Source organism: Paroedura picta, chromosome 18 (assembly GCF_049243985.1).
Source record: "Paroedura picta isolate Pp20150507F chromosome 18, Ppicta_v3.0, whole genome shotgun sequence".
NCBI lineage: Eukaryota > Metazoa > Chordata > Lepidosauria > Squamata > Gekkonidae > Paroedura > Paroedura picta.
In genome coordinates, this window is record NC_135386.1 from 17,894,220 (window position 1) to 17,922,060 (window position 27,841).

Sequence of the window (27,841 nt, forward strand, 5' to 3'; positions counted from 1 at the left end):
AGCCGTAAATTCAGATTAAAGTCCTGGACTCCTTAGGAGATATGAGGATTCGGGGGATCAATATCTCCCTATGCTGCAGCAGAATTTAAGTCCAGGAAGAGCTTTGACTCTTGAAAGCCCCCAATATTGCAGGACTCCAAACCTCTATGGAGGCCTAATAGAATCGAAGGGGGAATTAAAAATAGTTGGATAAAGTGTGGAGTGTTAGGACCCAGCTATCCCTTTTACAGCTGTCCAGATGCCTTATGAGAATGAACTTGACAGTTTATTTTGTGTCAGGCAACTTCCAAAGCCCTTCAGATGGCATGCATTGCAGCCCAGTGGCAGGCTCTAATACAAACCTTAACAAGGTTTGGCACTGCAATACCTTTCCCCACCCCCTTTGGATGCTGCATTTTTATATAAACCCTTGGTTAGGTGACCTTAAGGTAGGAGGGCAAGTCTACCAGTAGCTACTAACCATGGTAACCAAGGGGAACCTAGACTTTCACATAGTAAACCTCAATGCCAGAGCATCAAACAAAAACCTCCCCCTCTAAGGACTGTCAGTGGCTCTCCAATGTAACTGGTTGGCCACTGTGTGAGACAGGGTCCAGGACTAGATGGGCCAAGGGTCTGATCCAGCAGGGCTCTTTCAAGACTCTTGCAGCCTAAACCACTACACAAGGCTGTTATTATGAATATAAAATGCAGAAGGATCTAAGTAATCACTGGACGATTTAAATATTCACTGGCTTCTCAGCTTCCATTCCCACAACAAAGAGCATTTGCAAAGACGTTCTAGACAGATTTGTTTTTTATTCACTGTAATCCACAGTACAGCCCTTTACGGCGCTGAAGCCGACAAAGACACACTTATGCCGCGGCTTTCTTCGCTTTGGCAGGTTTTTTCGGTTCTGCAGCTTTCTTCGCTTTTGCAGCGGCAGCGGCAACAGCAGCAGCAGCCACCTTCTCCCTTCCCTTCGCTGCCTTTTCTTCTCTCAGCTTATGCTGTAGGACAGAAGAGGGGAGAAGAACCTTATTTAGACCTTATCGTTTCATGACTGGCGCACACATTTCATTCCCGTTGTCAGTCCACTCACATTCCGAGCATGGCGCAGAATGGTGTTGCGCCTCATGGTCTTGGCATAGGGGTTCAGCTTAATCATCACTCTCAAATTCTTCAATGGATTCTTCTTCAGAACTCTGCGGTGAATCTTCTTCCTGCAAAGGACATTTTGGATGAGCACACAATTGTTCCAGAAATACACAAGTATAGCTGGGAGTTCAGTTTAGCAGACAGACACCAGGCACCTGGGAGACTCAGGTTCAAATCCCCACTCAGTCATAAGGGGGACCTGGGGGTAGCCCACCTCACAAGGCTGTTGTGAGGATAAAACAAAGTAACAGAGAATGATATAAGTCACTCTCTGATCTCCTTGGAGAAACTGTGTGACTAAAACTTGTGTAAGGATAGATTCAGGTGGGCAGCCGTGTTGGTCTGAAGCAACAGAATGAGTCTGGTGAAACCTCTGTGGCCAACAGAGTTTAATTCTGGCACCACAAAAACTGAAACCCATAATTAAACTTCATTGGTCTTAATAAAGGTGCCCCTGGACTCCAATGGGGTTCTGGTATAAGGAGAATGATTCTTCACTAAACCACCTAAAAGCAAGACTAAAAGCCAGAGAGGTATTGCTACCCAAAATCACAGGTTCTCAGAAATGTCATCCTAATTCTCACCTTTGGGTTAAAAATGCAACAATAAATAAATTGATTTATTTATTATATTCCTATATCACCCTCCCCTAAGGCTCAGCCCCACCCCCTCCCCCAAAGTGGCCTCACTCCAACTTTCTTTCCAACTCTCTGGCTTACTTTGGTGCACGCAGGGCCCTCTGGATCTCTGGGCTTTTCAGGATTCTTCCGAGATCTGTATTGGTCATCTTGTGCATTGGCAGACTGCAATTAAACACAGGCAAATGGTTAGGATCACCACTCATGGCACGTTACTACCCTTCCCGGGTTCAGAGGTCTCATTCTGCACACCGCACTGCCGTCAGTGGTGTGTGAGCCTCACCAGTCAGAAGCCAACCAAACCGCTTACTTGTAGTCGCTCTTCAGGGTGGCCGGCTTGCGCCAGGTGCCATACAATTCGTCCAGCTTGCGGAAAGCGCTCTCAGTCCAAATGCAGAAGCGTCCAACGTGGCCTCCGGGAGCAAGCCTTAGAAGGTTCAGTTTGTTGACATCAAGAAGAGTGATTCCTATCAAATGGAAAACCAGCATGTGAGACAGAGCTCCAGGAAAGAGGCAAATATCCATCGAAAACATGCCACTGCTTTGCATCCCTGAAGGCAGAGGAATTGTGCTTTCCATATGCCCCAGATGAAGCACCCTCTGGAAAATGTACACCCCTGTGCGTTTGTCAGAACTTCCACCAAATCATGTTTTTTTTCAGAAACACGGACCAATGAAGTGGAATATCATCATTTCCAGCACCTCTCCCACAACCTCAAGGATCACCGTCATCTTCAACACCTCCCCCCCCCCTCCAACTCGGTTAATGCAAAAGGTACCTGGGATGTTCCTGAAAGCTTTGAGGATGCCATGGTCCTCGTGGTAGATGATGCAGGGCCCCCTGCGCTGGATCCGACGGCGGTTCCTCATCTTGCCCTTGCCGGCACGCATCCGCTGAGAGGCGTAGACCTGAGGAGAAATGGAATCGCATGTCAGAACCAGGCACCCCCTATCACTTTCAGGGGTCACAAGGCCAGACTTTTTGCCAGTCAGAACTTCACTGTCACCACTGCTCATCTGAAACACGGACCAGTGAAAAGAATTCATCACTCTGCAACACAATGAAACCCCTAAACACAAGAAAACAAGTGCTGGCTAGCTACAATGTTCCTTTAAGCTACTTGGACAAGGTAACTTCTTAGCTGTCTAGTTAGTATATCTCCTTTAATCAACCTGAACGAAGAACCACCCTCATTTCTGCAACCAATGAGCAACTCACCTTTTTGATATCATTCCAGGCTTTCAGCTTCTTCAACAGCAGAACGGCTTCCTTAGTTTTCTTGTAACTCTCGACTTTGTCTTCGACAACCAGGGGCAGTTCCGGAATCTCCTCAATGCGATGGCCTGCAGGAGACAAGCATTTGCACTTTACTACTTCTGTATAGCAACGTTCTTGGCAGATTCCCATCCACGTACTACACAGGGCTGATCCTGCTTAGCTTCCTGCATATGATGAAATCGGGCTAGTCTGGGACATTGAGGTTAAGGCCTACCCCTCTATTCAAAGCCCCATTTCTCTGTTGAGACCAATAGCCTCTGCCACTTATAACCTGGATGGATACATGCCAATCACAGCTGTCCTGATGCTATTTGCTACATAACAACAGGCTTACCTTTGGACATCACCAGTGCTGGAAGGGCCGAAGCCGCCAGCGCAGAGCAGATGGCATAGCGTTTCTGGTTTATGTTCACCCTGCGGTGCCAGCGTCTCCAAGTCTTGGTTGGGGCAAACATGCGACCTCCACGACACATCTACACGCCCAGCATCAAGGACACAACCGGAATAGTTGCAGCGCAAGCCCCTCTGCCGGCTTTGCTCAGAGGTAGCTGGTCGTCAACCATCTGCCTCGGCCGGATGACAGCAGGCAACTGTCACCGAGCGCAGAGTAAGACGCAAATTACGACATCACGGCAAGCAGGATCCCCTCCCCTCCTTCTTCGCCATTCACAGGCCAGTGGCTCCCTGCATTTTCTAAGGGGATTGACTTAAACTGCAGAGAGCCAGAGTCAGAGGACATGCCCACAAGAGGAAACTAGAAGAAAGGATACATTGCCAAAGGCACCCTGGCCAGATCGGTGAGTTCCACCGCCACGAACCCTTGGGATACGTGCAACAGCTCTACCAGTTCCCCAAGACTCAGCACTGGTTTGATGCCCTGAAAAACACAAGCACATCACATGAAGCATTTGGCTCCTGAATCGGTTAGGCCACGTGGTCTGAAGGATTTAAGAGCCACCATCAGAACTTCCACTGTTATCAGAAAACTCAAAAACACGGACCAATGAAGTGGAATTTCATCATTTCTGTGTGGCGCATGCTCTTGCTTTGGGGTATAACTACTTGAATGCTAAGTTTTAAATAGTCAGCTTTTAATCCTCCACACTTTGGTCCTAAAGCAGAGATGAGACCAAAAAAAATAACCAGGAATTAAGTTATCCCTATTAGTATCTATGGAAGATAGCAAAACCCCATCACCACACTGCTGCTGCTGAAATTAACATACAAAGATTTCATTCAATCAGATCTCAGAGACCTCATTTGAAAGGGACGCCTCAGTCTACAGGCCCTGAAACCTCCCCCCTTTCATGCCTTTGAAAACCTAGAATTTCTAGCTACCGTTCTCCTTAAATCCCTGGGAAGCACCAAAGATGCTCTATCCAATACATCTCTTACCTGCAAGTTCACTGACAGCATACGGTTGCCTGTTGTTCTTCCTCAAATTGGTGTGAACGAAGTTCACGATATCAGGGCGGATGGGGGCCTTGAACACAGCAGGCATGGTGACATTTTTACCTGACGTTTCCCCCTTTTCAGAGTACACAGATACTAGTGGGCGAGTACAAGCCTGGGGAGAGGTGGGGAAAAGTCAGTTTAGTCACAAGCAAACAGTATTCCACTTGCTCCTCAACAGCGCAAATATTGCTCAGTCCCAAGAGGTCTTCAGCTCAACGGCGACAGTGTATGAACAGCAGGCAACTGTCCCTGAACGCCAGATAAGACGCAAATTACAACATCATAGCAATATGTGCGCACACCTACAGACAATACGAATACACAGTATATTCAAATTGAGAACCCATTTACCTATTCCTCAGCATATCCAAGCATAAAGCCCTCTTTGCTAAGCAATGTTATTGTCAAATACCAGAGTGCTATAGACTGCAAAGTTATGCCAAGATATGCCAATGTTTCATTCCGGATGGCTTTAAGCCTCTTCCCAAAAAAATGACAGCACTGAATGGGTAAAGGACTCCAAACATGGGGGATTCAGAAGCAGTCATGTTGTACGGCTGCAATTCGGACTCCTTTGAGGATGTGGTCCCAATGACCACTCCACAGGGGTGGGATTACAGGCCTTGTAGCGACCCAAAGCAATTTACATCACTCCCCTCTCCTCCATTTCAGCCTTACAACCAGACTGGGAAGCAGCTTAGGCTGAGCGCATGTGACTGGTTGGTCACCCAGCACATTTCCGTGGTAGAGCAGAGATTCCTTCCCTCCTGGGCCTTCCAGACCCTTGCCCAACAACTGCTGAGCAGCATCCACCTGCTTTCAACGGGAGCCCATGAAGTGCTCCTGGGAATCTTGCAAGCAAGGCCCAAGCCCTACTCGCAGGCCCCCAACATCTCGGAAGCATGGCATCTTCAAGGGCAGGCCAGCTGCTGTAAGCTCAATGGTCTTCTTCAGGCTGGCCTTCCACGAACGCCTGGCGTTTGCAAAAACCACTTAACCTAGCAGCCACCCCCCCCCAGACCCTCCCCCAGCAGTTCCCTGTTCCCCCACCCCCGCAAAACGATTATCCTTCTGCTCAGCTTGCTGGCTTGTAAGCCATCCTAGTATGGCAGCTCTGGCCAAGATCCCACCCCACGACCCCCTTCTCCCCCGTCGCCAGGACGCCCCTAGAGCCCAAGAGGCAGCATGGGGGGCAGGGGGGGCTCCTCGGCTTCGGCCCCCCCAAGGCAGCCTCCCGGGGGAAAGTGGCACCGGCAGACCCCCGCCCGGGAGCTGGCAACCCTCCTCTCTCCGCCCGGGCAGAATTCGCACGCGGAGCCTCCGGTCCCCTCCCGGGCCTCTCACCATGATGGCGGCGCCGAGCGGAGGAGCGCCTCACGCTGCCTTCTCCCTCCGCCTCGGCCCAGCCGGAAAAGGAAGGACTCGTCACCGCCGCCTCCCTTTCCGGTCCGGCTTCCTCCGAGGGGAGCCCCGCCCCCTCCGCCGCCGCCGCCCCCGAGAGACCCCCTCGCCCCCCCTGGGCCGCCCCGCGGGTCTCCCCCGGCCTCTCCTGGGGGGAATCCCGGCCCGGGTCCGCGTCTGTCGCTTCGGGAAGGCAGGGACTATTCTTCGTGGGGGGAGGACGGCCTCCGCACTCTGGCGGAGGGATTCACCGTGGGAGGGAAGTAGTTCTGGCGCGTCTTTCGGTTGCGGCTGTCGGGGAAGAGGAGCTGCGCATGCGCGGTCGGGTGCCTGGGTGCTGCAGGGACCCGCGATGCGTCCTCGGGGGCCAGAGAGGCGGGGGGCGACCCTCCGGCTGCGCGCCTTCGTCCAGCAGTGAGAAAAACCCCTTTTCTTTAAGCAATGCATGTGAAACCGTTGCTTGTGCAAGGAAATCAAGAGGAGGCGCGCGTTTCCTTCCTCCTGTGCTTTGCCCTCCGCACAGCCCTGCGAGGTAGGCTAGCCTGAGACGTCAGGGTGGAATTCGCTGCCCCAGGGTGGAGTGATGGCCGCAGGAATAAGCAGCTTCCGAGAGGGGTTGGATTGATGCGTGGAGGGAAGGTCTGCCAGTGGCTACTGGCCATGGTGGCTGAGCCTCCATGTTCAGGGGCAGTAAACGTCGGAATCCTAAAGGCACGTTGTTGGGTGGCCACTATGTGAGGCAGGATGCTGGACTATGTAGACCGCTGGTCTGATCCAGCAGGGCTCTCTTGGTGTTCTCGTTATGGGCTGTTTGCTTGCCCTTTCCTACCTCGCAGGGCTGTAGTAAGGATGAAACGGAGGAGAAAAGACTATTGTGAGCTGTGCTGGGGAGAAAGGTGGGGTGTGAATGTAGCTAATAAAGGTCACGTGGACTTGCTGACTCTCCAATTGATCAAAAGGCAGCTTGCCTTCTGCTGTAGACTTACAACGAACTTTTGAGGTAGCAAGAATTCAGCAGTGCCTTTTTGGTGGTGGCACTCTAGGACGGCTGCTTCCAGGTTTGGAAATACCTGGAGATTTGGGGGGGGGGGGTTATCTGATATAGTACTATGGAGCCCCCCTTCCCAAGCAGGCATTTTCTCCAGGTGAGCTGCTCTCTGCCACTTGGAGGTGACCTGGTGGTTTCCTGGAGTAATTTATTTAAAACATCTATTTGCCACTTTTTTTTCTCATGGGAGCTCAAGATGCCTTACACTTACAATATAAATGGTAGAGCACATAAGAGCAAGATTTAAAATTGCAGTTTAGGAATACTTTACTCAAATGCAATCCTAAATAAAACTGTCTTCTGTTGGAGGGGGGCTGGATGCAGGCAGGCTCATTTTCCAGGGAAGGTTGTGCTGTAATCATGGGGGTTCCACTGAAGCTGGCCTTTGTTTTCCTCCTTGTGGCTTTTGAATTAATAGCAGCACCCGAAGCAGAGTTCAAAACACCCTTTTGAAACTATAATAAATTCTGCCTAGAATGGCACTGTCCGTCTAGACCAGAGGCGGCTCTCCAGATATCCATGGACTACAATTCCCAGGAGCCCCTGGTCTAATTTATGTGTGCAGTTTCATGTATTCACTTGTTCTTGTCACCTGCTTATTCCCCTTGAGTGGCAATGAGGTGTACAGGTGTTTTTAACAAGGATTCCACATGAGGCTTCTAGCATGTGGCCAGAAATTGACCAGAAATAGTTGTGATCAGATTGTAAGTATTTGTTAGGCTTTGTGCATTTTTTAGGGCAGGAGAAGCAGTTAGTGCAAACAAATGTTTTTATGTGTTTCAGACTGTTTGAAGAAGGGCAGGAAAATAAGAACAAAGGACCACTTATCTTTGAGGTACATCATCTCCAAGGGAAAGTTAGCTTTATCATCAGAAATAATAGTGTGATGGGGTGGGGGGAGCGCCTATGCCTGTAATTGCTTTTCTGAACTCTTTAGTGGGTCTTTTAAAATGGGAGAGAGGAAATAAAACAGTAGCAAATATCATGGGTGGGTTTTAAAAATGCAGTTCTTCTAGGTTCCAGATATCCAGTTGATTGGAAATTAGCTAAAAGAAATTTCACTCATTACTCTAAAAGTTATCTGTAAGCTTTTGTGGCTAGTTGTTGGCATGGATTTTGACATGGCTGCTTGTAAGGAAAATTTTCTTCTCGTTTCCATTCGCTCTCTTCTTTCAAGCTTTTTGATGCAGCCAAGGTGGCTGTTTCCTTAAGGGACGCCATCTTTTGTCGGCAAAGAGCTGTCAAAAACTCTTGATGTTGGGAGTCTGTTTTAAGGTGGACTCGCCAACACTGAAGACAGCCCCTTGCTGTGGCTTAAAGCTGCTAATTCTGCTTGGGAGTTGAGCACCTCCCTTGTAAACAAAGGCCCCCAAACAACCATGTCACTAAAAGGATGCTGAGCAGGGATAAGGGGGGGGGGGGGCAGGAACTATGGCTGAGATTTCATTTGTCAGCTGCCAGTCAGAGGAGCTGGTGCAGGAGAGCAGAGCCAGACTGTTGCTTTCCTTGGGATAGAGGTGTTTCCTTAAGCGTTTAGATACCCTCCAAAAAACTGCAGTACACACAAAAAAACGACACTGTTTGTTTTGTCAGACTGACGTTCTAGGATATCTGATTGATGGAGGATGTACACACCCCCTTGAAAACATCTGGGACAGATCTGGGGTGACCGTTGTTCTGGAGAAAGCAGTAAGCGGGCTATCCTACTTTCAAAGTTTTGTGCTTCTGTTTGTGGGGATCCTTATCTCTGTAATGCGGTTGCTTCCTCATATGTTTTGATGCTGGTCAGTGACCGTAAATCAACAAACGAATGAATGCTTCCTCATCTAGGTGACTCACGCAGAAACCGAGGAGAAGGAGGAGCAAACAGATGGCACGTACCTCTCTGAGATTTCTTCCCAAGAGTGTCCTGGACCGCATGGCTTATCTATTTCAAGAGCAAGGTACATGTACCTCCTAATTCAAATCTTTCTGCTTGCGGATAAGAGTTCAGAGCCCTTGAGTCTTTGATGCTAATTCCTGCTTATGGTGCTAAGTAGTTGGATTTAGAAATGAATGATTAGGATTGTGCGTGTGTACCTTTCCATCAGCTAGCAAAAGCAGATTTTTGTGAGCAGAAGCCTACAGCAGGGGGGGCCAAGTAGTGGCTGTCCAGATGTTTCTCGTAAACTGCCCTGAGAAATGTAATAAATAAATGCCCATGGGCTACAATTACCATGAGCCCCTGCCCGCTGCTGGTGGGGCTCATGGTGATTGTAGTCCATGGGCATCTGGAGAGCCACATTTTGGCCACCCAGGAGCTATGGATTCTCTTAAAGGGGTCCACATAACTCACTACTCACTTTGTGATGCTGAATTATTCACGTTGGCGTTTGGAAGGTAATCACATGCTTGGCTTGTTTTATTCGTGGTATGGTAAAGTGGTGATTGTGCTGGTCACATATTTTCATGTTAATATTTTTAATTTGTTCTTACGTTCTTTAACTTGTAGGTCACTGCAAGTGGTGACTAAAAAAATCTATCTAATAAAATAAAAAATTTAAAATAGCATGAGCAGACTAGATTTTATTAGCTCAATGCCAGTCATGAAGTAGTTTTCTGCTCTTTGTGATTGACTAATGCTGTAGACAGAACCTTATCTCTAAATGCTGAATGCCATGCGAAATTAAGAGATGGGAATATTTAGTGCATATATCCAAGAAGAGTAGGTTTTGATACTCTGCTTTTCTCTACCTTACGGAGTCTCAAAGTGGCATGCGATTTCCTTCCCATCTCACAACAGGCATCTTGTGAGGTATGTGGGGCTGAGGGACTTGGCAGCGTGGTTAAGAGCACTCCTCCACAAGCAGCCAGCTGGATGACCTTGGGCCAGCTCTCTCAGCCCCGTCAGCCCCACCTACCTCACAGGGTGCCTCTTCTGCAGAAGGGTAAGCAATTTTAAGCTGCTTGAGACTCCTTCGAATAGTAAAAAGCAGGGTGCAAAAAAAATAACCCAGCTCTTCTTCTTCTGATAAAACAGTAACTGGCCCAGGGTCACCTAGCTGGCTGAATGTGGAGGAGTGGGGAATCAGACCTGGTTCTCCAGATTAGAGGCTGCTGCTCTTACACCACTGCCCTAGAATGGCTCCGGAAATTTGCATGTTGACGCTTCACTTCTTCCAGTCTTATACATTTACCATTTCCCCCCACTAGGCAGCTCATTTCATTCTACACGATGTCACAAAATCCGAACGTGGCCCACTTGAAAATAAGCAATCCGGGGCCTCTTCCTCCGTTGTGGGTGCGATGTGATGGTGCGGACCCCCGGCAAACTATCTGGCTCGGGGCTGAGACCCTCTCCGCTGGGAATATTGCCACTGGAATCACTCTTCATACCGTGGTCAGCAATGGTGAGCCGTTCTCTGGCAGGAGTGGGATAAATTTCCAGCCGGGTGTGGCTGCATGAGTCCGTCTGCAGCAGAGAGAAGAGAAAGGCCAACCGCACCTTAAGGACTAGCCAGGTGTGTGGCAGGGGGGGACACTTTGAAAGGCGAAGGACTGCAAATATTTCCGGTCTCCGTGGTAGCAAGAGGCAGTCTGGGACCCATTCAGGCTAGAGTCTTATCAGCAGGGTGTCAGAGCTGTCCTGTAATCAAAGCCAGCGGGAAATACGCTCTTGGTGCCAATTGGGATCTTCCCTGCTAAATTCCAGTCATCTCTTTCTTAGGTCCTTTGTCCAATAAAAATTGTTCTGCCAATTTGGAAGACTTAAAAGAGAGCCACAGAAGAAGGCACCACTGTACTGAGGTACGTTGTTCGTTGTGTTCTGTTCACCTGTAAGCATGCACGTAGGGCTGGGGAGTACCTGGTTGCCCCGGCCTTAACCCGGAGGCTGGTACTAAAAGCAGAAGCTAGACCGTAACAGAGTCGTCTGAAGCAGAGCTGCACCTCCCTAAACCTGTTGATATTAATGAATTCAGGAGAAAAAGAAGAAGAGAAGGTTTTTATACTCCACTTTTCATTATCCGAAGCGGCTTACAAACGCCTTTCCCTTCTTCTTCCCCACAACAGACTCTGAGGTGGGTGGGGCAGAGAGAGCTCTGAGAGAACTAATCCAAGGTTATCCAGTTGGCTGCAGGGGGAGGGAGTGGGGAATCAAACCTGGTGTTCCAGATTAGAGCCCACTTTTCTTTAACCACTACACCCAGCTGGGCATACCTTCCTGCTTAGGTATCCGTAGAAGTGAGCAGCAACTCATTTGGCTCGTCCTCAAGGTGCTCCTGGACTATTATTCTCTTCTGCTGCTACAAACAGACTAACACAACGACCCGTCTTGATCTATCTACTTAGGATCTTACCGGGTTTGGCTTACAAGATTTCCAGCGCCCTGCGATAGTACAGCCATTCCATAATTTAAAAAATGCATTTCAGAGGATTGATACTATGTTTTTTATCTCTTTCTGGTGATGGTCCTTTGTGGATTCCAGCTGATGACGAAGGGCTTTGCTTCTTATAAGTTCCTTGATGACACCTCCTTGGGCTCCTCCCTGATGGACATCTCTGCCCCCCCGGAGAGAAATATATATATTGACTTTGCTTGGACTGACGTGACGAGGATCCTGCAGACGCCTCCGTCCGACTGTGCCGTCACTCTGGTAGGGAGCACGATCTCGGCCACTTCAGCGTTGTTGCCAAACAAGAGTCCTGAATCTACGGTGTTAATTCCGGAACGAAGCAAGGATGTTGCTTATCTGTAAACCAGGCAGAGACGCTTTTAAGCCCAGTTCACCTAGACCTATTTCCTTGCTGAGCATCGACTATAAAATGATTTTGGGCAGCAGGTTCACTTTAATTGTGTCCAAATACAAATAGAAGTGGATGCTGTGATGGCTGCTAGGACAGGTAACTTTAAAAGGGCAGTAGACAGATTCATGGGGGACCATTGGGTGCCAGGTTATCTGTGTCTCCTAGCCAGGCTGGCGGAAAGGAGCCTGAATAAAATATGTAAGTGATCAAGGAAGAAGAAAAGTTGGTTTTTGTACCCTGCTTTTCACTGCCTGAAAGAGTCTCAAAGAAGCTTCCAATCTCCTTCCCTTTCTCTCCCCACAACAAAGACCCTGTGAGGGAGGTGGGGCAGAGAGAGCCTTGATGTTACTGCTCTGTGAGAGTAGCATTATCAGGGCAGTGACGAGCCCAAGGCCACCCAGCTGGCTGCATGTGGGGGAGCAGGGAATCAAACCCATGTTGCCAGATTAGAAGCCGTCACTCTCAACCACTACCCTGCGCTGGCTCTCGTAGAAATAGAATACAGGATCCTTGCACTGTGGCCACAGTGATCACGACATAACGCTAAGAACTTGTATTTAAACACAGGTGAACCGCTTGAGGGCTGGAAAAGTGAATTGAAGTGAACCGAGTTAATGCTTCTGAGGAACAGAAAGTACATTACACATCCATTTTTGCAAATTGGTGGAAACCTTTCTGAATCTTTGGGAATAGAAACAGGTTAACCGCTGATATAACAGCTCTTGTCTTGTGTTTGAATATGCTTAGCATCTTAAAGAGAGTGAAGTGGTTGATTTATATTAAGAGATAAATCAATAGTACCATTTTTGGCCTGTTGTGTGATGGCAAGCAATGTTAATTGGCACCCTGAGTTATCCGCCCCAATTGGGCTGTGTCGGTTTCTGGTCTCGCCTGAGTCTGTGTCTTCTTATATTTGTATCTTCCAGAAGTTCCAGATGGCTTGTGGGGGGCCCTGGAGCTCTGTGTACGAGGTCAGCAGAGAGTTGCAGTGCGTTCTCGTAAGTATTTATTGCCCACGCTGCAGCAAAGATCTGCCCCCTTTTTGAGATCTTGACATGTGACCTTGGCAACAGGAGGAACCTGCCGAATAAACCAGGCGCTCTTAAGCCAATCTTGTGGCTTCAGATTAGGACAGACGTACATGGAAAAGAAAGCTGTGCAGTTCTGCATGGCTTCGTGTACCATGGGCATTGTAGGGGAGTTCTGTTATAACCTGTACAAAGAAGAAGAGCTGGTTTTTATGTCCCGTTTTTCCAAAAGGAATCTCAAAGCAGCTTACAGTCCCCTTCCCTTCCTCTCCCCACGACAGACACCCTGGGAGGGAGATGAGGCTGAGAGAGCCCTGAAAAAACTGCTGTGTGAGAACAGCTCTAACAGGACTGTGGCTGGCCCAAGGTCACCCAGCTGGCTGCATGGGGAGGACTGGGCAAGGCAAACCCAGCTCTCCATATTAAAAGCACCTGCTGCTCCTAACCACTACAGGGCGGTCCATATCAGAAGGCGATTTGCTTTGTGTTTCTTCTGCGGCTGGTAGGGCTTGGCTGAGGGCCTGAAGACGGGCAAGACGGAGTGGAGAAAATTTTCCAGAGGAAAATCAGCCATCGAACAGGTCCAGAAGCTTCTGAAAGGTGATTTTTGTAGAATAATTCGAAGCAGTAGTGTTGTGGACGGATTTGCCGTGCGAGGTCTTAATATGTGTGGAGTTTTCCCCATCCCTGGTAAAGGTGCATTCCAACCAAAGCTTTGGCCCACGTCTGAACTCTTCTTGTTCCAGGCGTGGCGTTCTGGTTCACGCCTTGCTGTAGAGCTGAGGGGTCTGCCTGTCTCCCCTTTTAGGTCTACAGGATGAAGCAGATGAATTAGTGGCGCCAGACAATCATGAGATGGAGGTACGTGCGGCTGCAATACCAACCCGTTGTTGCCTGTAGTCTTTTCAAAAGCTAATAATAGAGTTGGATGGGGCCTCTAGGGTCATCTAGTCCAACCCCCTGCAGAATGCAGGAACTCACAACTCCCTGCCCACCCACAGTGACCCCAATTTCACGCCCAAGCGATCCTCCCTACCAAAAATCTCCAGAATCCTTGGCTAGTCTGGTCTGGAGGAAATTCGCCTTCTGACACTAAAGTGGCAATTGGCATTCCTCTAGGCATGTAAGAAAGGGCCACAAGAGCCAAGCTCAGACACAATCCCTTCTGCTTAAAAACCTCCAAAGAAGAAAGTGCTGGAACAACCAACCCATGTCAACAAGCTTGTTTTAGCATCTCTAGCTAACCAGCCATAGCTGCTTCTTTACTCTTGTAACCCGCCACAAGCCGTTGGGAGTGGCAGGTAAAAAATCAAATAAATATTTAAATGTGGAAATGTGCCCCGGCTAGAGGTCTACCCCTAGCATTCCCTTATAATGTTGAAATAATTTCCCCTTGTTTTCAGACTCTCCAGAATGACACCGCTACAGTTTCTTGCTCCATGAAAACAGCTTTTAGTTGCAGAGGAGATCTGGATTTTGTGGAGCAGTTGTGGTGCAAGCTGTGGAGAAGTATGTGTGTGTTATTTTTCTAGTTGTATACTTTCTTTTTTGTTTTTGAAGATTTGCAACCTGTAACGGGAACGCTTGACGAATTGTGCCATGTCTTCAAATTATTTTCTGAATTTCTTGATCTGATCTGCTAAAAGGTTTAGTGAAATGCTTGCCTTTCCACCCCTAAGGTGTCACATCGTACGAGGAGCTGGTGAAGTGTTTCAAGCTGATATTGGAGGCGTTTCGTTGTGGTGAACTGCAAGCATCGGTATGTATGAATGATGGCCAGAGAGAGAGGGGGGGGGGAGGTGGCCAATCAGGACCAGCTGGCAGAAGGCACTCCTGGAGTCATACAGAAACTTCTCTGAGTTTTACTTCAGAGTTATTGTGTGATTAAAACTTCCCAAGGGATTAATCGGTAGGCCCTTAGAGGCTATCAATGCAACTGAAAGTCATAGTGTTGATTACAGAGGGGAATTGGGGGTCACTGTGGGTGGGCAGGTAATTGTGAATTTCTTGGATTCTGCGGGGGGTTGGGCTAGATGACCCTGGAGGTCCCTTCCAATTCTATGATTCTGTGAATTGGAGCCTGATCTGGGCTGTCCCCGGCGATGGACATGTTAGCATTGAACCTCCCTTAAACATTTGAAGTCTGGTGATTGCAAAAAAGGATACAAGGTTTGATGGTAGAAGTGAGTTTTAATCAGAAATAGCTTCATATCAGAAAACAGCCACCTTAAAGTCCAAAAGCACCTTAAAGACAAACAAACGGAATTTGTGACAAGGAAGGAGCTTTTGGGAGTCCCTGCCCATGAAAGCTCCTCCCCTGTCACAAATTTTGTTAGTTTTAAGGTGCCGTATATGATCCTAAGTACTGGCCTTGAGCCAACCCAGAAGGGTGGGCTATAAATGTTGTTGTTGTTGTTATTGGAAGACACTTTTATTTTTTTGTAGATTCATAACGGAAGCAGTGGTTTGTTGCGCAAACTAATTGCAGAGTGTCTCCGTGAAAGTACGGAGATGGTATCTCTGAGTGGTGACATTCCAGTTCAGATGTTTCTAGAGATCGGTTTGGATAAAATGAAGAGAGATTATGTCAGCTATTTTATAGGTGAGCCTCTATTTTGGAATAACGATGATGTATAGGCTTTTTTAAACCATCTGCTTTGTTAACTGTCTTCATTTAAAAGCAGGTTCTAGGTATATCATCGAGATCTACTTAAATTTATGACTAGCAAAATATTCCTAAATCAGATTTACATACTTAACTCTTCCCAAAAATATTGCTTTCCTATGGAAATATACCATTTCTTCTTGGGCAGGTTTTCTCAAGCTGTGCTGCGGCAGATTTACAAGAAATCTGGAGGTCCCGGTCTCTTTGCACCTGTGGGCATTTTTGAAATGCTAAGACAGCATAGCACTGGGGAAGGGAGCGTTAGGGCAAAATGGCTCAGCGAACAGGAGACATCTTAGCAGAGCAAATTTTCGTAGCCCAGTTCCCGCTGACACTAGGGGCGAACGTGCAAATTGGAATTTTGTTTTTGTTTTTCCAGGTAAGCAACTCGCTCTACACTCTGACCTGGTAAGACGCTTCATTTTTGTGTTTTCCCCCTTCTATAAATAGAAGAGTCATTGTTTTTGGGAGATAAAGACTCTGTGGCAGTGTTGCAGTTCAGATGCCGCTCTTGTTTAACGCAGCTCCTTGAATCCTATTCTTACATTTGGGTTGGTTTGTTTTTTTAAAGGGCTGTTTGTTTTTGTCCTTTGATGTACATCTCTCTCTCTCTCTCTCTCCCTCTCTCTCAGGACTATTTCGTGTCCACTTCAGTAGATCTGCAGGAGCAAGTCCACCGACTCCTGAAACTCCACCACGTGCTGGAAATCGTGGACAACTGCGTGGATCTTCTTAAACTCGATCATTTGGACATCATCGTCTTGACACAGTAAGTTTGAGCCAGAAAAATGTTTTTATTTCTAATCCTCTCGGGGGGGGGGGGTCAAACCGTGTAGACCTCTTCTCTGACGTCTGAAGAGGTGGCTGATAAGGGCATGGTCCCTGTGAACCGAAGATCTCATTTTTCACTCTCCTGATTAACCGAGCAAGTGGGCCTCACACGCTTCCTGCTGTGCTTATAAAGGGGTTCTGGAGACTCTTCACAGGGCTGGAGTGTTTGCAGGAGGGTTTTGGGAGACCTTGGGGTTTCCTGGTGTCCACAGAAGGGTTTCCCAAATGGGTGGGATATAATTAATTTTTTATATTTTTTTCAAGTTGTTACACATTTATCGGGTAATACAACCATATATGGTCATGTTGACCCACCCACCTCTCCCAAAATGGCCAGTGATGGGCCTGGGTGGGCGTGTCCACAGCTCTGCTTCCCAACCCTATTCTGCACGATTGCTTCAGTGGTTTCAGGGGTTTCTCAATGGTAGAAAAATCAAGAAGGGTTGGTTTGCGGGAAAGAGAACTTCATGAAGACATCTGCAAGTCATGGATTTATTGGCCACTTGTTTTCTCCATGCCTTAACCGTTACTCCCTGTCCGTATTTTTCAGTCCTGTATTCCCATTTTGCAGAGAGGGCGTTTGCTCAACATAGTTCTCTAGTTCAAAAAAAGCATTTTCCTCTCCCTCCCCCCAAAAAGCAAAGAACTGTTTGAGGAAACCACACCATATTCCCCCCGCCCCCCCCCCCCCCATCGTAAACATTCTTGTAATACAGCTCTGTTTTAGCAATGAACTGTTTTGGGGGGTATTTTTGCATAGAGGACCCTAATTTTAAAAATTCATTTTCTACCTTTTCAAAGGAAAGGGGTGATAATGTTTGTCTCTTTTAGGTCCTGCGTGAAGTACTACAAGGGAAACCCTCTCAAGGAAACGCACGTGTTCGAGCTGCCGGTGAAACGGTCTTTTGCACCGGACTTACGGCAAAAGTAATTCTGAACCACAATACCTGAATCGGCTAGTGTCCCGAGTGCCGCACCGTGTGTGTGTGTGTGTGTGTGTGTGTGGGGGTGTTATTGTCCTTCGGCAATTATCTTCTCCTCAATCATTCTTTCAGCGCTAATCTCAAAATGTGGAGGGTGGAAATCAGCAGCGGACGAGGGCAGAAAGAAGTGAAAACTGTCTGGCAGTACAGCAGCGACTCACCGGCCAAACACTTGACCCTGAAGAGCACAGGTGAGGGCCTCTGCTTCCCCCTCCTTCAGTCCTCCCCCCCCCCCCAAACACCACCATCACTAGTGTCTCTTCCCTGTGTCTCTTCTCTTCCTGCCTTCCGCCCTGACAGCTCCCTGCCCTTTTCCCTACTCCTCACCAAGCCACCTCTTTCCTTGGGCTTCTTCACCCTCTCCAGGACGTCCAAGATTTTAATATGGACCAAAAAGCACAAGGCGGAACTTCTCTCCATCCTGTTGCACATTCTCCAAATCTCCTGATAGGTCCAGGCTACAGAACAGGCAGAAATCCTCAGTTTGATCTTGCATTCATAGTGTTTTCCTCAGTCATGTCACGCAGCTAGATTGAAGTCCAGGAAGCACCAAAGGAACAAGATTTTCAGGTGTAAGCTGCCTTTGACTTTTGAAAACTCCGGTCCCCCAAGGTGCTGCTGCTGCTGGACTCAAATTTAGCTGTTCCCCTGCAGGCCAGCACTGTTCTTTTCTGAAATGATGCTCATCTAAAATGTTTCTAGGCCTCCTTTCTGCTAATGATGCCTGAGACGGTGTACCGCTTCTAAAATGTAATGAATACAAGATACAACAGGGTATAAAACTCAAATGAAAACAGGAGCCAGTAAAAACAGAACAGCAGATAGAGAACCAAGTTAGCCCTAAAATTAGCATCAGTGAAATGGAGCACTACATGAAATCAAGAGAACCAAGTGTTGAGTCCAGGGGCACCTCGAAGACCAACCAAATTGTATTCCTGTGCATGTGTGCACACATGAAAAGTTACACCTTAGTTAAAGCTTGGTTGGTCATCAAGGTGCCCCTGGACTCAGACTTCATTCTGCTTCAGAACAACACAGCGGCCCACCTGAATGGAAATAAAATCACATTAGTCATTAATCCGCAAATGAAACGCAACCCAACAGGAGTCAAAACCAATTTAAAATCTGTTTGAGTCGGAATCGTCTCCTGGGCCCCCAAAAATGTCCATGGGAGGGGATGACAATTCCAAAGCGGAAAACGTTTTCCTCCGAGGCTTCAGCCAAAGGTGGAGAAGCTGCATCTCTGAAAGAACGACAAGATCTTGTGTGGCTTTTTGGAGTGAGAGCAGAACGGGGCCCCTTCTGTGAGCCACAGGCATGCAAAGTCATATATCCCCCTCCTGTCCGGTGAATAGTTTATTTCCCTCTTGTCTGTCCTGTCCTCTCTCTGGGGAAGGAGACTTCAGGGTGGGTGACCTCTCTGGTTACTTGTCCGACGAAGCTAAGCCGTGGCTTCTGGGCTGGGGCCGGGAGGCTGTCCTTCCCAGCAGATGATCCGAGGAACCTCGAGAGCTTGTCCACGCAGACGAAAGGGAGGCAGCAACCAGCGGACGTTCTGCTTTCAGCGGCCAGGAAGAAGACTCCTGGACCCAGGGCAGCCCCCTAGCACATGCCGTCATCGCTCCCTCTGGTCTTGCAGGTCTCCTGGACTGTGCGGACGCAGGCAACGACCCGGAGGGAACGTGCTTCACTGCCCGGGCGGAGTGCAATCAGGTGTACTTCTTCCTGCACTGAATCTGTCGTCGCAACGGAGAGGAGCGTTCCCGTGTAACGGCACAAGGAGTCATTCCCAAAATACGTAGCCAAAGTATTATTGTTTTTTTAAAGAAAGAAAACGGCACTAAAACTTATTTTAAAGGCGGAAGGCAAGCTTGTGTGCGTGTGGGAGGGCTGAGTCGTTTTCGTCGGCGGGCCGTAGGCGACCTTTGCGGGGGCCTCCCCCGAGATGGAGCTAGTGATGCTTCCTGAGCAGGAGGAGCAGGAGGATGGCGCCGATCAGAATGCAGAGGGTGAACACGGTGGGCACGACAATCTCGGTCACCATCTCCATGTGGGTGGCCAGAGGCTCTGCAGTGGGGGCAGAGAGAGAGCCCGGTCAGAGCAGGTCTCCGCTGTGTCCGCGGCTGCGTAGTTTACGGCTCCTGGCCGTGCCGTGAGCAAGTGGCCACAGCTACTCAAAAGAACGCAGAGAAACCGAGTTTGTACAACGCTAGGTTTTTATCTTGGGCGGGGTGGGGCGGCGTTTGCACTCAAAAAGAGCCCCGTGGAGCGATTAAGCGCTCAGAGGGGGGACGAGAAAGTAGCTGGCGCTTACCATGAATTAGCCTGAGCATTTTAGCAGCAGTTTTCCGCTGATCTTCTGGGTTTTCAAGGGAGGGAAAAGAGAACTGTCAAAAGCACTCTCGGGAAAGCACAAGCCCTTGGAGCAGCCGCACAGGCCTGCCACGTGCAGGAGGCCTAGCCGTTGTCCCTGAGTGGCCGCCTGTGCCCGCCCTTGCCCTCGCTGCCTGTGCTCTCCCAGGAGGCGGGCCGTGCCTCAGATAGGGGAGACTCGGTGCGCTTCTGCCCGGGTCGAGCCTCAGGAGGGGGGTGGTGTGCATACGTCCACTCACGCCACAGGCCGGTCTAGGGGCTTGGGGGTGGTGTGTGTCTGCTGCAGCTCACTGGGTGCCCTTGAGCCCACCTCGCAGGGTTGTTGCAAAGACAAAATGCAGGGGGTGGGGGCAGTACCCTGTGTGTTTCTCGGAGCAAGATAGGGAGAATCCGGATACGCGGGGACAACACTTGGCGACTTCTGCAGAAATAGGAAAAGGGTGAGGCGCCTCCGGTTCGGCAGGCTGGGCGGCAAAGCCGAAGGTAGTCTTTGCGCTAGAGGGAGGCAGCTCTGTGAGATTTGCTTCGACTGAGCTGAGGAGAACCTGAACAGGCAGCGGTCTGTTAATTCCGATCCTGTCTTTCTGGCTCAACTGAGCTGCTGCAGTGAGGAGGAGCTACGGTGCGTGGGGCAGGGTCAGTACTAAGGCGTGGGAAGCAAGGGAGAGAAGGGCTGACGTTACCTGTCACGAGGAGCTGGCTGCTAGAAGAGCAGATGTCTGCAGCCTGGTGGTGCCAGCTGGCCACCTGTTGAGGAGAGCCGCTGTTAATCCTACGGCGATTGGCCAGTGCCCTCAACCTCCTCCTCCATCCTTCGTCTCCGTGAATGTGCTGCAGGTTGGCGTAAGCAAGGTGTCCTGCCATGGTAGTGGGTGGCCGGCCAAGGAGGAGGAGCTGGCTTTTTGTAGCCCGCTTTTCACTAAGAGAACTGCTCATTGAGAACAGCTCTAGGAGAACTGAGGATGGCCCAAGGTCACCCAGCTGGCTGCATGTAGAGGAGTGTGGGATCAAGCCCAGCTCTCCAGATTCAAGGCCGCCACTCTTAACTGTGACACCAACCTGGCTCTTGGCACTAAGGAGAGCTTGTTCTTCTTACTCCCCTAAGGAGTCTGCAAGCGGCTTAGAATCGCCTCCCCTTCCTCTCCCCACTGCAGACACCCTGTGGAGCTGAGAGCTCTGAGAGAATTGGGACTGGCCCAAGGTCACCCATTTGGTTGCGTGTGGAGGAGGAGGAGGAGGAGGAGGAGTGGGGAATCGAGCCCAGTTCTCCAGATTAGAGGCTGCCACTCTTAACCACTCCCCCAAGCAGGCTCCCAACTTAATACCCCCAAGAGGTTGTTTTTTTAAGTTGCTGCTGCCCTTGATTCTAGCAGACTAGCTTCTAAAACTATCAGTACAAACTGTAATTGAGAAACCTAGTTCCCCAAGAAGCTGGCCAAGGGCTGGGATCTTGGCTCTCTGCTCTTGGTTTGCCCCATAAGGTAAAGAATGAGCCGTAAACGGCCATACCTCCTTTGCGTTAGGGAATCCGTTGGCTTTGATGATTTTCTTGTAATAGTGAACGGAAGCTTTGGGGTACCGGGGCTTGTTCAGATGCTGGAAATCGACGTAATAGAGCCCAAATCTCTCCGAGTAGCCTCGGTTCCATTCAAATTTATCCAGCAGAGACCAGGCCGTGTAGCCCCGGACGTTCACGCCGTCCTTTATGGCTGGGGGAGGGAAAAGGTTCTCTCGTTAACTGGGATAACGGCAGCCGGACACGTGCGGGCTTGCCGGATTCGTTGAGCTGAATGTCACCTTTTAGCATCTCATCAATGTACCCCTTCAAATAGTCTATTCTCCACTCGTCACATAGCTGAGCACAGGGCAGCCTTTCCGAAATGCCGTTCTCGGTCACGTAAACGAGCGGGTTCCCGTATTGTACCTGTAAACAGAGAGAGGAGATGCCTTGCTGCTACCTGGCCAAGGGAACTTTGACTCTGGAAAGCGCATAGGATTGCCTTCCATAGGATGGGGCTCCAAACGGCAAACGTGGATGTGAATCCGTCTTTTTTTTTTTAGAAAGTGTCAGGGGGGCAGCTGTGTTGGTCTGAAGGGATAGAACGAAGCCTGACTGACCTTGATGAAGTTGAGTAGCCTCCGGAAGCCCCAGGGCACCGAATGCAGCCCCCTGGACCCGGAATCGGGCCACTGGGGGTCCACCAGTTCCACCAGGTTGCGGTCGGTGAAATAACTCAGCCTCGGAGGCGGGTGGCTCTTCTGGGAAATGTAGTAGGTGGTGAAATGGCCGACTCCCAGGAAGTCCACCGTGCCTTTGACGTAGTGCTTCTCTTGCACGGAAAAAGCCGGGAGTCTTGACGGTGTCCCATGTTCAGCGCTTTTTCTGCCTATCCGGGCAAGATGTGGAAAGGAAAGGTTTTTGAGGCGACAGCCAAGATGTTCAGCAGCCGTTGGTCCTTTCTGCTGAGTCGTTAATGCCACACAAGGTCATTCTTCTGGACTTCAAGGATAACCCTTAAGTACTCACAAGCTGCCACTAGTTGGAACTACTAACTCAGGGGTAGTCAAACTGCGGCCCTCCAGATGTCCATGGACTACAATTCCCAGGAGCCCCTGCCAGCATTCGCTGGCAGGGGGCTCCTGGGAATTGTAGTCCATGGACATCTGGAGGGCCGCAGTTTGACTACCCCTGTACTAACTAGAGTATTCTGCTAGGAGAGGTGCTCCAGTTGACATATTGCGGCAATTCTGGACCAAGAACTACCAAATGGCATGACGAGTTAGAACAGGGATCCCGAAACTCTTTTGATCGCCAGCCTTTGGCACTCTGGCACAGCAGGGCGGACACAACCACAAAATGGCTGCCGTGGCAGGAGCAGCCAGCTTACAAAATGGCTGCCGTGGCTTACTGTCAGTCACCCTACAAAGATACTTGTCCTCTGTGCAGCCAATCAAATCTTCGGTGGCCAATCAGAAGCCTTGTTATGCAAAAGCACAACATGGCCCAGCCCACTTTATAAAGATCCCCAGCAGGCACCACGCTGGGGAATCCCGAGTTAGGATTTCAGAGCCGTGATATTCCTGCTGCCAGCGGACTCTCTCCCGGGGGAGCTGAATCGGCACGACTTACCTACGTGACTTACCTACGTACTCCTTCATGACTCCGGGATAGTCTCCGTGGTAGAGCGGGTTTGCAAACCAGCCCAGGGAAAACTGCATGTATCTCTCCGCGACCTCGACGTCGGCCTTGCTGCCCAGGTCAATGGGCTCCCCCCAAGCACTGTGCAGAGAGATCCCGACCAGGCCTTCAAGCAAAGGGGACACGAGGGGTCAGTTGCCCACCCGGAGAGGAGACTCCTCCTGCCCAACAGAGCTGTTTTCTTTGGGGCAGCACCCCAGGGGGTTACCTTGCTGTCTACGGCGCCATTTCTTCTGATATGAGTGCCACACTTCCGCATGAGCCTACGGGGAGGAGAAGTGGCCGATGAGCAAGCGACGGGGCTCCGGGAACACACCCACATGAAGCTGCCTTATGCAGGATCAGGCCAGAAACTCTGACTGACAGCAGCTCTCCAGGGTTTCCGTCTGAGGCCTTTCCCATCCCCTCCTGCCGGGTCTTTCAACTGGAGATTGAACCTCCTGGGATCTTGTGCATGCCAAGCAGAGGCTCCTCCACTGAACCGTGGAGACTTCCCTGAACGAAACTCCCCCCTTCTGAGCCATGGGTCCAGCCTAAGGTCCTTGTTTGAGGGCAATTCAGAGGGTGTTTTGTTTTGTTTCTTTACCTTGATTATGTGATGGGCTGCTTTATAAGCTCCACCCGAGCCCAGCTTCAGGCCTGGTGCGTGCCGTCCTGTTTCATACCCTTCTTCAGCAATTGCCTGGGGAACGAGGTGTGCATTTCGGTAATTCTGCACGGTTGGAGAAAGGGCCTCCCAGCTCGTTACCAAATCAAGGTGTGGAAAGGGCCTTCCTGCACTGCACATTCGCTCAGACACTTGATGTCAAACACATACACCGACTCTATGCATGTTTACTCCACAGTAAGTCCCTATTTTTCCCGACATTTTCAGAGACTGCAGCCTTAACAATATAACGCTTTTGGCCAGCCGAAACTGCTGCTTTAGATTTTCCCAAGGTTCTAGATAGTCCCCTGCAGCGCTAGAGCTTTCCGATTTGTACAGCAACACTCCCCTCCTCCCATGAGCACTAGGGGCTCAAACTCTCCTACGTGTCACCACTAGGGTGGGGCTGCCGCATGAGAAATGCAACTGCAGCTCACAACGCCCGAGACCCGTGGACCTCTTTACGTGGCGCTTCTTGCATTTGGAGGGAGCCTCCACAGGAAGCAGTGACTCACCCAAGGGTTGTTAAAGGTGATCCAGTGTTTCACGCGATCCCCAAAGTTCTCAAAGCACAAATCAGCATAATCCTTGAAATAGCGCGTCATGCTGATGTTCTGCCATCCGCCGTATCTTTGCTGAAGAGCCTGGACGCACAAACCCCCCACCAAGTTCTGCCGGGTTAGGAGCCGTGGCTCTTCCTCCCCGCCCCCCCTGCCCTGTCCGTTGCAGGGCTAGCTTTGTTCCCACCTGTGGCAGGTCCCAGTAGTAGAGGGTCACGATGGGGATGATCTTGTTTGCCAGTAAAGCGTTGATTGTATCGTTGTAGAACCTGAGGCCTTCCTGGTTCACCTTCTCGGCTGTAAAAACAAAGGCCGGGGAACGGTTTGATCGCAGCCCTGGAGCAACTGAGGCACCCAAACCGTTTTCGGCCCAGGAGCACTTGAGGCAGCAAAAGTATTTTGACTTCAAAGAGTCCAAACCCGAACCCAGAAAACCTGCTTGCTCTCTGGAGGCCTCCCAGATTCCAGTCTAGCTGCTCTACTGGGGACCGATGCGGCTCTCTGATGCAGAAAACTGGGCCCAGACCCCCCCCCCCCCCCGCCAAGCGCCATGCTTACCTTTAATGCCGGTGGGCAGAAGACGGGGCCAGGAAATGGAAAAGGAATAGTGGCTGACCTTCAGTTCCTTCAGGAGCTGGATGTCGTCCTAAAAGAAATCCAGGATGCAAATCTTGGATTTGTCCGATGTTTCCGAGAGCCACTTTGGCATTCAGCTGACCAGCTCTGATCTCAGCTTTGTGCCAAACCGATGTGTGTCGTCCCCCGCCCTGCAAAAAGGAGCCCTCCTCTCACCTTGATCTTATTGTAGCTTTCGCACGCCGAGTCGGCGGTGTGGTTCATGGACACCTTTCCCCCCTGGTGGCCAAAAGCGTCCCAGATGCTCGGGCCTTTCCCGGCCTTATTCCAAGCCCCTTCGGTTTGGCAGGCCGAACTGCCAACACCCCAAAGGAATCCTGAAGAGAAAGCCCACTGGTGAAACCGCCAGACGCGCCCCTGCGTCCTGGTTCAGCGTTACCCCCTTTTGGGGGGGGGGGCTTTGATAGCCGAATTTGCAAGAGGGGGTCTTAGATGGACTTGCTGAAATATACAAATTCTCTCATCTGATATTCTGGGGAGGGGAAGAAAAGAGAAACAAGCAAGGGGTCTTCTGGTGGGAGAGAAGGTGTGGTGCTTCAGGATAGAGGTCTGCTGTAGAAAGTTAGAGTGTCAGGCTAGGATGGGGTAGAGTCGAGTTCGAATTCCCACCCTAACACGGAAGTGGTCTGGGTGTCCTTGGGAAATAGGAAATAGAGGAAAGGAGAATGCGTAAGCTGCTCTCGGGCCCCGTTGGAGAGAATAATGAACTGAAAGAGTGACAAGGGTCGCAGAAGCCTTGCTTTCGAGGGATCTGGTTTGGGTACCCTTGGCTAAGATTTCGGCTTACAGAGACCTGAGCGAAGTGTGCGTTTGTGAAAGCTGCAGCCCCGCAACCGGATGACTCCACATCTCTCCCAAACCCGCTGCACATAAAACCTCACCTTTGGGGAAGGTGCTGTAATAGAAGGAACCAGGACTCTGCCTGGCCCAGGAGAACTCCTCTGCGGAGGTCAGAACCAGGGTCAGCCCAAGCAGGCACCAGCCTCCCGGGACGCCTGTCCGCATCACCATCGCCGAACGCAAATGTACTCGCCAAGGATCCACCTGACCAGACAAAATATCTCCTGGTCAGGATTTGCACGAGCAATTCCCTCTCCAAACCGATCGCCACTAAGACCTCCCTCAGGCTACCTGTCGGAAATCAAGGAGCCGGATGAAACTTCCGCTGCTGCAGCCTCATCGTCTCTGGACGTCCATCTCTGCTAGTAGCCCTCAGGGCACCCGAAGGAGATTCCCAGCACCTGTGGATCAGAGATAGACTGCTTCTGAGCAAGGGGGTTCAATGTAGTTAACCCCAATCGAGAAAAATAATCAGTCACTCTTCTCACCCATGAGTTGCCTCCTCATTCTCTCCAATCTGTCCCTTTTTAAATACTTGTTATTTGCACCTTTCAGATGCATAAATAACAAGCAGGGACCTGCAGGGACCCAGGATGCCATCCTAAGTGGTGTTGACTCCCTTCTCAGTCCATTGAAGTTAATGAGCTGAAAAGGGCAGCAGTCTGTTTAGAATTGCCCTGTTAATTCACCCAGAATCATCCATTGTCTTCATGGTCTGCTTTCAATAGCAGGTGCCGTACAGAAATTTAGAAGTTTGCTGTTGCCGGGGGGGGGGGGGAACCTTGACGTGCTAGCTTTCTGTGTGCAAGGCTGCTGACCCTGATGCTATGACCAAAATCTATGAAGGCAAAACAGCTGTGCCAAGATTTCATGGCACGATGAAGCTTATTGTATGTGCCCAACGGCCATTACAGCCTGACACATCTACCTAGCACGATTACAAATCTCAACATTGAAACAATCTCACCAGACAGTAGCAATCAAAGAAAAACCACCCTCTTTAGATGCAGCCCTGGCCTGTATTTCTTGGCTGCTAAAAGCAAAGAGGGATTCTCTGTAGGAGGCAAAAGGATCAACATTGGAGAGGAGAAAGAGCAGCTTCTCAGTCCGAGGAAGAATTTCAGCCTGTGGAAAACACTTTAAGAATTTTCGTTCTCGTTTCTCTCTAGAGAAAACAGGATAAAAATATAAGGTGACCGGTCCTTTGGACGAGAAGCCAGTGGTATTTGGGAGTAACGTCCAGCTAACAAAACGGCTGGTGTGGTTGGAAACCCCATTGAAGGCTATTCTGAGGTGATAAAAGAAGCTGTTAGCCAGGCAGGAGGCTCTACTGCGCTCCTTTTCGATCTGTTTGAACCGTGGGGAGAATTTAGGAAGCGAAAGGCCATGCTCAGATGCAAAGAAGTCCCTGCAGTTAATTAGAAGAAGAGCTGGTTTACCCCATTTTTACTGCTCAAAGGAGTCTCAAAGTGGCTTACAATCTCCCACAACAGACACCCTGGGAGGGAAGTGGAGCTGAGAGAGCTTTGACTGGCTCAGGGTCATCCAGGAGTAGGGGATTGAACCCAGCTCTCTAAATTAGAGGCTCTTAACCCCATCCTGGCTATCTTAATGACACATCCATGCCCCGTCTTGATCAGTGGAGGCCTATCCATAAATCTAGAAAGTAAGCCGGCTCTCCCAACTCCCGATTCCCTCCGCCTTTCTGTCTTACCTGCTCCCTTTTCCTTCATGTGCTGCTCTGGCGGGCAGAGACCACCCCACTTGCCGGAGGTTTACCGGAGCATTCAGAACAAATTCGCCTTCCCAAAGTGGTCGCATCGCTCTGCGGGCAGCCGCTTGCTCAGGGTGGAAATTTCTAGCTGCCAAACAAACAAACAGTTCCGGCGGCTCAAAGAGAAAGGGGTCAACAATGCCGAACAATCCTCCTCCTTTGGCTATTGACGCAGCAAAGGGGTTTTTCTGCATAGCTGTACAGATCCTTTATTTCCCCCCCTGCAAAGGACGCTTCCACTCACTCAGTAAGCAAAGTTCAATAATGGGGGCCCCCAGAGGCGGCTGGTGAACACGGTTGGATCATTGGCCCCCCCAGGTCTGTTTCCTCTACTCTGATTGAACCGGGGACCTTGTGCGTGCCACGCAGAGGCTCTGCTACTGAGCCACGGAGCCTTCCCTAAATGACACTCCCTTGTGCTGAGTCAGGTGTCTCAAGCCTGGTATTGTCAACACTGGCTGGCAGTGACTCTCCAGGTCCCAGGCTGAGGTCTTCCCCAACCCGTCCTGCCTGGTCCTTTGAATTGGGGGTTTTATACAGACTTTGTAACCTGCCATGGGCC

At 50.0% G+C, this 27,841-nt stretch overlaps 3 protein-coding genes and 5 non-coding genes across 11 annotated transcripts; 1 reads left to right on the forward strand and 7 right to left on the reverse strand.

Annotated features, from left to right (window-relative positions):
• Positions 1 to 778: 778 nt before the first annotated feature.
• On the reverse strand, positions 779 to 6,021 carry RPL4 (ribosomal protein L4). Its single transcript, XM_077317431.1, has 10 exons — positions 5,855 to 6,021; positions 4,451 to 4,622; positions 3,826 to 3,932; positions 3,390 to 3,528; positions 2,996 to 3,120; positions 2,556 to 2,685; positions 2,087 to 2,243; positions 1,858 to 1,941; positions 1,083 to 1,203; positions 779 to 990 (listed from the first exon to the last, which is right to left on the reverse strand). Exons 1-10 carry the CDS (start codon positions 5,855 to 5,857, stop codon positions 856 to 858), a joined length of 1,173 nt encoding a protein of 390 aa, XP_077173546.1. The 5' UTR covers positions 5,858 to 6,021; the 3' UTR covers positions 779 to 855.
• LOC143828150 (small nucleolar RNA SNORD18) lies at positions 2,401 to 2,474 on the reverse strand. The gene has a single exon (XR_013227531.1). It is a non-coding gene; the product is annotated as a small nucleolar RNA SNORD18 (small nucleolar RNA).
• LOC143828152 (small nucleolar RNA SNORD18) lies at positions 2,762 to 2,831 on the reverse strand. The gene has a single exon (XR_013227533.1). It is a non-coding gene; the product is annotated as a small nucleolar RNA SNORD18 (small nucleolar RNA).
• On the reverse strand, positions 3,591 to 3,690 carry LOC143828153 (small nucleolar RNA SNORD16). Its single transcript, XR_013227534.1, has one exon. It is a non-coding gene; the product is annotated as a small nucleolar RNA SNORD16 (small nucleolar RNA).
• LOC143828151 (small nucleolar RNA SNORD18) lies at positions 4,012 to 4,083 on the reverse strand. The gene has a single exon (XR_013227532.1). It is a non-coding gene; the product is annotated as a small nucleolar RNA SNORD18 (small nucleolar RNA).
• On the reverse strand, positions 4,698 to 4,798 carry LOC143828154 (small nucleolar RNA SNORD16). Its single transcript, XR_013227536.1, has one exon. It is a non-coding gene; the product is annotated as a small nucleolar RNA SNORD16 (small nucleolar RNA).
• A 14-nt stretch (positions 6,022 to 6,035) lies between the features above and the next one.
• ZWILCH (zwilch kinetochore protein) lies at positions 6,036 to 19,115 on the forward strand. Of its 2 annotated transcripts, none has more exons than XM_077317426.1 (18): positions 6,036 to 6,443; positions 7,743 to 7,794; positions 8,553 to 8,648; positions 8,790 to 8,902; positions 10,152 to 10,348; positions 10,666 to 10,745; positions 11,426 to 11,593; positions 12,671 to 12,742; positions 13,279 to 13,372; positions 13,581 to 13,633; positions 14,176 to 14,281; positions 14,452 to 14,531; positions 15,218 to 15,374; positions 15,817 to 15,845; positions 16,070 to 16,206; positions 17,100 to 17,195; positions 17,324 to 17,442; positions 18,891 to 19,115. In XM_077317426.1, the coding sequence occupies exons 1-18, from the start codon at positions 6,226 to 6,228 to the stop codon at positions 18,983 to 18,985; spliced, it is 1,962 nt and encodes a 653-aa protein (XP_077173541.1). In that variant the 5' UTR covers positions 6,036 to 6,225; the 3' UTR covers positions 18,986 to 19,115. The 2 variants fall into 2 exon arrangements, with proteins under 2 accessions (XP_077173541.1, XP_077173542.1); XM_077317427.1 differs by having other exon boundaries at positions 6,124 to 6,325.
• On the reverse strand, positions 19,111 to 27,347 carry LCTL (lactase like). Of its 3 annotated transcripts, none has more exons than XM_077317428.1 (16): positions 27,220 to 27,347; positions 25,797 to 25,906; positions 25,547 to 25,709; positions 24,822 to 24,982; positions 24,588 to 24,675; positions 24,217 to 24,326; positions 23,985 to 24,113; positions 23,410 to 23,505; positions 23,032 to 23,086; positions 22,768 to 22,929; positions 21,743 to 22,011; positions 21,422 to 21,548; positions 21,134 to 21,333; positions 20,308 to 20,371; positions 19,566 to 19,610; positions 19,111 to 19,318 (listed from the first exon to the last, which is right to left on the reverse strand). In XM_077317428.1, exons 3-16 carry the CDS (start codon positions 25,674 to 25,676, stop codon positions 19,203 to 19,205), a joined length of 1,752 nt encoding a protein of 583 aa, XP_077173543.1. In that variant the 5' UTR covers positions 25,677 to 25,709; positions 25,797 to 25,906; positions 27,220 to 27,347; the 3' UTR covers positions 19,111 to 19,202. The 3 variants fall into 3 exon arrangements, with proteins under 3 accessions (XP_077173543.1, XP_077173544.1, XP_077173545.1); XM_077317430.1 differs by having other exon boundaries at positions 19,282 to 19,421; XM_077317429.1 differs by lacking the exon at positions 19,566 to 19,610.
• Positions 27,348 to 27,841: the final 494 nt, after the last annotated feature.